The sequence below is a fragment of the Fundulus heteroclitus genome, chromosome 19, assembly GCF_011125445.2.
Source record: "Fundulus heteroclitus isolate FHET01 chromosome 19, MU-UCD_Fhet_4.1, whole genome shotgun sequence".
Classification (NCBI taxonomy): domain Eukaryota; kingdom Metazoa; phylum Chordata; class Actinopteri; order Cyprinodontiformes; family Fundulidae; genus Fundulus; species Fundulus heteroclitus.
The window spans coordinates 9,554,473-9,564,395 of NC_046379.1; the positions used below are offsets into that span (position 1 = coordinate 9,554,473).

General features: G+C 41.5%; 1 protein-coding gene across 2 annotated transcripts; it reads left to right on the forward strand.

The window, feature by feature from the left end:
• Positions 1-341: 341 nt before the first annotated feature.
• Positions 342-9,016, forward strand: LOC105917532 (adaptor related protein complex 5 subunit mu 1). 2 transcript variants are annotated; one of them, XM_021310556.2, is made up of 8 exons: positions 342-521; positions 684-1,338; positions 2,018-2,245; positions 2,335-2,474; positions 3,527-3,612; positions 3,719-3,831; positions 5,893-5,992; positions 6,076-9,016. In XM_021310556.2, the coding sequence occupies exons 1-8, from the start codon at positions 454-456 to the stop codon at positions 6,156-6,158; spliced, it is 1,473 nt and encodes a 490-aa protein (XP_021166231.2). In that variant the 5' UTR covers positions 342-453; the 3' UTR covers positions 6,159-9,016. The 2 variants fall into 2 exon arrangements, with proteins under 2 accessions (XP_021166231.2, XP_012707829.2); XM_012852375.3 differs by having other exon boundaries at positions 5,896-5,992.
• Positions 9,017-9,923: the final 907 nt, after the last annotated feature.

The window sequence follows — 9,923 nt, forward strand, 5'->3', positions numbered from 1 at the left end:
GTGTACTGCAACATATATGGGTTTAGATGATGGGCAGAGAGGAGGTTGTTTCATATTAAACTTTGGTAGAAATATTGGATTGAAATTTACCAAATTCTAAACTGAATATTTACCTATTCTCCATGATTTAATAGCTAAATAAATATTGATTAAAAGTGATTGTCAATAGTTGCTCTTGAACCCCGAAGAACTTGTTTTGGTGGTGACCTGAGCCAAAACATCCAAATCTCATTTAAACAGTCGGAATTTCCATCTCCCCCCGCACGTCCAGTCATATTGCGCATGCGCATGTGTCAGCTGGGTGAGCTTGCTTGTCACGTGAAATAACAGGAAATGAACTCATGCACAGAGGGGATATATTACCCCGAGAACGAAATACATAGCTAAATATAAGAAAGGAAAGCATGCAAATGAGATTTTTTAGATGTTAGGGAAGTTGTTAGAACCGGACAGATGAGTTTACGAGCTTTGTGGATTATTAATAATGAGAAAGGAGAAAATGCATCAATACGGTTTTCAAGGTCCGTGACTTCCTTCTGTTTTTTTTCTTCACACGCTCCCTGTTTTGTATATATGCTAAAGATAAGATGATTGTGTGTTTTTTTTTTAAATATTAGATTGCTTTAATCTCACATTGTTATTAGTTATCCAATGTGTTTGAACGTCTTGTGTCTCCCTAACAGGAGGTTCTGCACTGTGGAACACCGTGCTAAAAGCCTGGCAGGTTCCTCCTATGTTGCAGTCCCAGAAGACAGCAGCTTCCTGCAGCTCCTGCTCACCGAGCTGGGTCTTTCAGGCTCTCACAAGTCCTACGTAGCTGCCAGAGATGATTGTCTGTACCGTCCACGATCACCAGCTGTGGAGCTACGCTTGGACGGAAAGGGAACACTGTGGCCTGTGCTGGCTCTTTCTCAGGCGCCACTCATCCTGGCTTGCCTGCCATTAGTGGACATCCCTTCAGAGCCGCGGCCTCCTCTGGCCAACCTGCTGTCAGTTTCGCAAGGTCTTACATTTCTAGCCGGCCTCCAGACCTTTCTCCTTGGCTCAGCGGGAAATCTTGATAGTGAGGGGCTGGTCTCTCGTATGGCAACGCTGCCATCTCTCCTCTTGCAGGTCTGCCCTCTTGGCACACTCCTTGATACCCCCCAAGCGGTAACGCCCACTGCACCCACGGTGCCCACCTCCGCTGGCGCCCAGAAGCAGCCGGCCTGGAAGACAGGCCTACATCGCGGCCGAGCCACGGTGAATGTTGCAGTGGTGGAAACGGTACGCTCAATGCAGTACGGGAGCCCAACCAGACAGGACTTGTGGGATGTTTATGGGACTGTGACCTGCAAAGTAAGTGATCGATGCACAGAACATACTAATACTGCCCCATAAACATTTATTTTTCATATTACATCCACAAACTTTATTGTATTTTTTTTTGGGGGGGGGGGGGGTTATTTTATATTCCAATACAAGGTATTGCAAAATTTTGATCCCTGTCTTTGCTGTCCTTCTTCCACGTGTTTTTAATTTTCCTACAAGGCATGTAGCAAACTGCAACACTTTTTTTTTATAGCTTTCTTTTGTCATTAGGTTTATCCTTGCTACTCTTTCATAAAATCCAGATATGTGGTGTGCACAGCTAACAGTTGTCATGACAACAGATGCTCCCACTTGAGCTGCGGATCTGTGCAGCTTCTCCGGAGAGGATGGCGAGCCTATGTCTTTGTTAAATGTTCTGAATAGGTTGCAATACCTATTAGTCACATGGTACACGTGCTTTCCACAGTTTTTTCAGAACTTTATTTGTAAAAACATTTAAAAAAACGATGCCCCCTTCCTTCATCTTCACAGTTTTGCACCACTCTGTTGGGCTTTCCTGTTGAATCCCAAATAAAATATGTTAAAGAACCAAATGTAAAATAAATCAATCAAATAAATCAAAGAATGTGAATGCTTTTACGAGGTACTGTCACCTCACTGCATTGCGCCTGTTTTTTTCCTCATCACCCTGCACTTCCGTCAACAGTGTGAAGTGGAGGGGGTGCTACCAAACGTCACTGTGACCCTGTCACTGCCGCACAATGGTTCTCCACTGCAGGACATCCTGGTCCATCCCTGCGTAACCTCACTGGATTCCAGCATCTTGACCGCCAGCAGTGTCGATAATGCCGATGGCTCGGCTTTCTCCGGGCCCTACAAGTTTCCCTTCTCCCCTCCTCTGGAGCCATTTAGACTTTGCAGCTACACCTCGCAGGTATCCATTTCAGAAGAGACCCATTTGACTTTATGAAGTATCTAGAGAATGGATAACTGCTGAACTTTACTGCTGAACCTTTCTTCCAGGTCCCTGTTCCCCCCATCCTTGGCTCATATCAGCTGAAGGAAGAGGAGAATAACCTTCGTTTGAGCGTGTCCCTCAAACTCCACGAGTCTGTGAAGAACAGTTTTGAGTACTGTGCAGCACACCTGCCATTCTTCAACAGGTAAGCAGCTGCAAGAACGTTACTCACATACAACGCCATCTTTGAAATTAGACTATGGTGGTAAGACACCATAGTTAAGATGTGTTTTTAAAAACATGTATTTTTATTTAGTTAGTGATTAATAGTTATGGAGCTATCAGGAACTTTTGGTATTCGAACATCCATATTTGCTTTCAGTCTGACTACATTTAGATTGTCTAGAGCTGCAAAACCAGCTTGACTGTGCAAGTTTTAACAATCAGTCAATCAAATTTTGTTTCTAAAGCACTTTGGAACAACCACAGATTGATCAAACTGCTGTACAGAATTCAAAACATAAATACAAATAGTAATAATAAATAAATAAATCAGCTGTACATATGTGTATATAGTATACATAACTAGTTCAGCTTTGTAAATCTGCATTGAATTTGCCTGATTGGGAATTTACCATTGCATGACATGTTTCCTGATATCAAGCTTCCCCAATCCCAATCCTAGCAAAAACAGAAACAATTCATTACCTCAAAGTAGAATCAAGATAGTTTTGTTTTCTAGATGTGTTAAGGAAAGCAAAATACTATGACAAAGAAAAGAAAAGGAAAACTTGATGGGGTGAAATGCAAGGTGCAGGACAGAAAGTAGATGCTGCTTTTTACTGAAATATTGTTTTATATGTTAGTTTCACTTGATTGAAAGAAGCCTTTCTATGTTCAACTGCGTTTGTTTGGGTGTCTGAATCCACAAGTAAGTTTAAAATTTCGATTAAAAAGACAATTAGGCCAACTCAAATATGAAAATATCTAATTCTGTGTGCAGCTTCTTAAATGTTTGTTAGAAAGATTTCGATGTATGCTCTGCAAAATCTTTTCAGAGCCATGAGACTAAACTGAAAAATGTATATAAAGTATACATAAAATATAACAGTTTACCATAGATCATCTAAAAAGAGACAATATCACATTGCCTGTCTGATGAAATTTAGAGGCAATCAGGATTATTTTGGTGTGCTCTGCTGTGAAATGGTAGTGTATTTTTTTAAGTCTTTTCACAAATGCATGCATGTTGTCCAGAAATCAGATGGGTGTTGTGGATGTGAAGGTGAGCTCTGGACAACTAGACGTGTCAAAGGAAAAGAATCTGCTGGTCTGGGTTCTGGGTACATGCCATTTTTTTTTTAAATTTAAAAACAAAAACACAATTTTACAGAATTTTAATACATTTTAAAAACTAACACTGCTTTTCTGTTTTCCACTGAATTAAAGGTCAAAAGTTTCCAAAGTCTCATGAGGTCACGTTGGATGGCAAAATAACGTTTTCTGGGTCCTCCCAAGGGCCTTCGGACCCTCTCTGCACAGGACTTACAGCCTACATTAAGGTGCTCATTTTTCCATTAACAACTTGCTAAAAGTATGCATTAAAAGTCTGCTAATAAGTATTGTACTACTAATATACATTGATTATTGGATTTCAGGTATTCCCAAAGCTACACATAAAGTTTTATCATTTTTAACACAATTGTTTCTACTCAGAATGTGCTGTAAGTGTGACTTGCATGAACTGATGAATGTTAATTATTACATATTTATGAAAACAACAAATCATTTAGGTTTATCCATTCCACTTAAAATGCTAATGTCATTTCTCTTTGCTCATATGTTTATTAATTGCCATTCTTATATTTACTTTTTAGATTTGTAAAGCTGTCAAATGCAAACATTGTAAGGAAAAGCTGACATCAGGGTCTAATTTTCTCACTCTACTGATTTCTACTGTTCTTCAGTTTTGCATTGTATTACATTGAAATGACTGTCGTCATTTTAGCTTTTAACTTTTTGCGGAGCGCCAATTCATGAAACATGTCATCTCAAGGCACTTTACAAAGTCACATTCAATCATATTATACAGATTGGGTCAGATTATACAGATTGGTCAAAAATGTCCTATATAAGGAAACCAGTTGATTGCATCAAAGTCCCGACAAGCAGCATTCACTCCTGGGGAACCGTAGAGCCACAGGGAGAGTCGTCTGCATTGTCCATGGCTTTGCTGCAATCCCTCATACTGAGCAAGCATGAAGCGACAGTGGAAAGAAAAACCACCCATTAACGGGAAAAAAACCTCCGGCAGAACCGGGCTCAGTATGAACGGTCATCTGCCTCGACCGACTGGGGTTACAGAAGACAGAGCAGAGACACAACAAGAGAGACAAAAAAGCACAGAAGCACACATTGATCTAGTAATTTGTTCTACATTTGATGGTAATAGTCGGTGATCTGTCCTCCCTGGATGATTTCACAGTCAACAGAACGTCAGACCAGGTGTACCTACTTTGAAGAAAATAGAGAGAGAACAAAAGGTTAAAAGCTGAAATGCAAATCTGGAGAACAGTAGAAATCAGTAGAGTGAGAAAAATAGGCCCTGATGTCCTCCAGTAGCCTAAGCCTATAGCAGCAAAACTATAAAGGTAGCTCAGAGTAACATGAGCCACTCTAGTTATAAGCTTTGTCAAAAAGGAAGGTTTTAAGATTAGTCTTAAAAGTAGACAGGGTGTCTGCTTCACGGACCAAAACTGGAAAAAACCTGACAAAATAGGTCTTTTGTCAGGATGGGCTGGTATTTACCTCTATCCATCTTCCCTTCCACTCTGACCAGCTTCTCTACCATTGCAGAACAAAACCACACCCTCAGCATCATGCTGCTGTATCCATGTTTCACACTGGGGATGGTCGGCCCCGATGATCCTTCCTGCGGCCTTAATATTTCGTTGTGGTTTGGACCTGTCCCTTTTTGTGGATGAGCCAAACCACACAGTGATGGACAAACGGCACAAGCTGAATAATGGCCGTTTATAAGATGTTGTACTTCCTGAGTCGCCACAGACAGTACAGTCACTGCTGGGCCGGCTTCTGAACGGTGACTGTGTGTGAGGGCCAGCTCAGGTCCTGAGAAAGGGAGGCTTCCTAGGAACCAGAGGTGATCCACAGCAGACAGTGTTGTTGGTCCACTTCCTGTCTGCATGCAGATTCATCTCTGTCCTGGATCAGACCAATGACAGTGGTGTCATCTGCAGTCTTCAAGGGTTTCCCAGACGGGTCAGCTGAGGTGCAGTCTTTCGTGTACAGGGAGGAGTGGGGAGAGAACACACCACTAGGGTGTGCCGGTGGTTATTGTGTGGGAGAACATGCTATCCAGCATTACCTCTTTCTCAGTTCATGCCGTATAGTTTTCCTGCCAGTAACTTATCATCCCTTAAATGTGAATCTCTGCAGCTCCTCCAGAGTTACCGTGGACTGTCTGATAAGTGCTAGTTAACATCTGAATGTTTGAAAGTGTGAAAAAAGTTCAAGGGGTATGATTTACATTTGCAACACACTGTGAAACCAATAAGTCACGCCTAATTTGCAACTTTTATAACAGTTTTGCTTTTTTTTCCCAGCAGTTGTACTTAAAAGTGCCAGACACGACTCTGTCCGGGTGTTTTGTTGACCAGCATTCAGTGCAAGTTTACTCATCCGCCAAACCAAGGATCATCACATGTAAGCTGACAGCTTTTATGTCAAAGCATTTCCTGCTCTGTTCTTATGTGAAACTGAAATCGGTATCCCTGTGTGGTCCTCAGCCCGAGAACTCCTGTCCAAAGAGTACTACATCTGGAATTCAACAGGTCCTGCTCCCGTATCCTCGGGTCAGATGATGATCTAGCATGGATCCATGGCAGGGAGCTCTCAGAAAGGTGGACAGTGCGCTGCACGTTGAGGGGACTTAAACCCAGCTGTGACAGATGGATCTGGATAGAACTGCAAGGGTTTATTGAAGTTATTCTGCACAGTGCCAGCAACAAGTCTACAAACACTCATTACTGACCTGGATGTCTTTAATCTGGAGCTTTTCATCTCTTCTTTTTTTACAGTGGATTTTTGATACCGCAAACAACTAAAATGAACTTTAAATTAGATGTAGCTTTTCTTTAATCCTAGCAGCTTCAAAATTATACCTTAGCAAGTTACAAAGAATCCACATATTGTTGTATCCACCAGTGAGCCTGTGGTATAATTCATTAGAAACTGTATAATTCATGCACTTCTATTGGTTGGTTTCCTGGAATGGACCTTGCTCTTAAGTAGGGGCAGTAAATGTTTAGTAGGACTGAAGTCAGGGTGATCCAGGAGCGGTTTTCGGCCCAGGATCATCTTTAATGCACGTTTGTTTATGATTGGGGAACTTGTGTCCCAAGTTCCCCATCTGACCCAAACCGTCAACCTCAGGTAAAATAAATTCGCCAAGATGTTAGGAACCACCCACAAAATCACAAAGGCTCAAGCCTATAATAAACTGGAAACTGTTTGAACACCAGTGTTTCTGTCCAGGGCAGAGAGACGATAACTTAAAGGGTGCAGACCGAGAAAGAAATGCCTACTCCAAAATCGACAACTTAAAGTTTAAATAAAATTTGCAGCTGCCCAGATGGACCAGCCAAACAGTTTCTGGAGAAGATTCTTTCAGTATGACAATGATTTGACACTTTGGTCACGCGGAGAGTGTTGTTTGGAGGAAAAGCTTTCTTACCTAAAAACAGTTGTCAAGCATGGTTTCACTTTAAATCAACAGCTAAAACTTTGCAACTTGGACACAGTGGGATTTTCCAGCAGGAGAATGATCCCAAACATGCATCAGAACAGCTTCTGGAAACCAACCTAAATTAGTTCTGCCATTTCTGATGAAGAGAGCGGCCAACTAGCAGGCCTGAATTGTACCGGGACCTCGTTGATGGCTACAATAAGCACGTGCTTTCTGTCCAACTTGCTAGGGAACATTTAGCTTACCGTACGCGTGTGCGGGTGTATCTATTCATTTAAATCTGTATGTATAATTTTGAGTCTGTTTGGATTGGAGGAAAGCCACAGCAAATTCAAACCCAATTTTTTTTTTTAATTCATTACAGTTATTTGTTGCTTTTTTCATCCCCTATCCCTAAAACAAAAGGGTTTATTTCATCCTCAAAATGTTATTTACAACAATAAGTGGATGTAAGATGTCTGATGGAAAAAATATTGTAACAAAAAAAAAAAAAAAACCTGCCTTTTAAAAATATAACCACCCTTATGGAGGTGGAGACTTCCTTATTCTCCATCTCCCACCCTTGACTTTCCATTAAACTTGCAGACACAAGGGCCACCCCCGGCTCTGACAGTCCCACTTGAGTGACTCTCTATCAGCCGTATAATTAGCAGCTGGGGCCTTGTCATCAGCTGCTGCAGGCCTGGAAGAGAGGCCGGCTGCACTGTGAAAGCCCAAGCTGCCCTGGCCAGTGTCTAGGCTTCAAAAGGCTGCTCTGCGGAGCTGGCAGGACTCCCCACCCACACCAATCACTGCCCCACCCCCGCCTCCTTTGACCCCCCCCTCATCCTCGGCCTGTCAACTACTCGTTCAAACACACAACCTCTCCAAGCACGCTGATTGAGCGCTGACCCTTTGGCCCTCCGAGACTTAAAAGCAGCCGGTCTCTTTCAGTGAGCAGGACCGGCCTAATTGGTGAGAAAGTCACAAGGATGGTAGTAGTTGAGGTTAGAGAGGTGCTATTTGATGCACAACTTTAAGCATGTGACTTGACCTTTTGTTTATTTAACACAAGTCATTGAACAAACCTTGGATTTTATTTTGTTGGGTTAGAAAAACTCTAAATGTTACTGCCATGTTTCCAGGAACATGCAAGTTACTGTATTTCTACTACAGAGGTTATAACTCTGTATTTAAAAAAAAAACAGGCTATGAAGAGTTAAATTCCCCACATTTCCAGAGCAGCCAGACTCCTCTGAGTGGCCTCATTGTGTGCTGTTGGCCTCTTGTGCCCCTTGCTGGCCCAAATACTCCATTCTCACGTGGATTTCCACTCAGAAGGCTGACCATGACCAATCTTCTGTCAATTGGAACCAATTGCTCACACGGCATCCTTCACCTTCTTTTTATGTAGCGGTACAGAGTGGCAGACACCAAGACCTCATGTCTCTTCCCCCTCCACGACAATTTGGCTTTAAGGTCCAGTGTGTGTGGTTAGCGAAGTGGAAAAGGAGAAGGTCTTTTTTTTTTTTCTCTTTCTTTTTTTTGTTAAGAGTTGGGCCACTTTAAATCTCCTCAGCGTCGCAATATGTGGTCCGTCTGGCTCCTTGAGTCTACATGCAGCGGCCTCTTGCTGACAGACTTTGCTTTGTTGATTTGAGAGCGTGCTGAGTAGATTTCTTTAATGTGGTGCTCAGTCCTCGGTGCCTTTTGGTCCAACAGGACCTTTGGGCTGTTAATTGCAATGTCTCTCATAGTCTTTTGTTTGAGTTTTTGAAAAGATATCCAAATATTTTCACAACTTCGGCCCCAGTCAAAGTGAGTTAGGTCAACATAAAAACGGGAAAGCAAGGTTGGATCGGGGTGGTTAAAGGTATTAAAACATCATACATGTCACGCTCAAATATTTTTGTCAAAATATGTGTTACACTGCAACCATTAAACACTGAGATGTTTTTTTTTATGTTTTTGTGATGTATCTAATGAATAAATTCCTTATGTTCCAATGTATTCTATTGGGATTTTATGTGATAGGCCAATACAAAGTAGTATACATATGTCAAGTGGAAGGAAAACAATACTTTTTGATGTTTTTTTTTTACACATTAATCTTTTTTGTTTTAACAAACAAAACCAGTGAATGTGTAATTTGCTGAATATAAATGCAGCTGTTCTGTGGAGGTCTCAGAGGTTAGATAGAGAACATAAGTGAACTAACATTGTTAAGACCAATAGTCACACATGATGGGTCATGGGTAAAGTTGTGAGATGTTTAAAGCTGATTTAAGTCATAAAACAATATCACAAGTTTTGAACATCTCACAGAGCACTGTTCAATTCATGCAAAAATGTGGAGAGAATTGCCCAGCTGCAGACCTGCTGCCACATGGTTGTCCACCTAAACTGACAGGCCAGGCAAGGAGAGGATTTTTAAGAGAACTTTCCAGAAGCCTCTTTATGAGATTCATACTCAGGTGGGGGAATCTGTTGTAAGGAAAATTGTCAGTCATGTGGCCCAAAAAATTGGCGTAATACTTTACAATAAGGTACACACAATTTGATTAACTACTAGGGAAAGCCCTGGGAACAAATCATGTACTAGTGGGTAGTTAACCAGTACTTACTGGGGAACACAGCCAAACCTTATTAACCAGTACTATATTATAGAAATTGTATCTAACGGATCAGTTATGGATGTATTTTATTTGTAAGAGATCAAAAAGGTATTGGTTAATATTGGATAATGGACTGATTGAGTAATGATTAGTAATGGTCAGGTACTCCTTAAGTAAAGATTGGTCAATAAGTGCCTGGTACGATGTTTCACTACATGAAGTTAACAAAATACTAGCCAGGCAATGATTTGGTACTCGTAAGTGAAACCTTTGTAGTGATACAATAGGGGTTCTG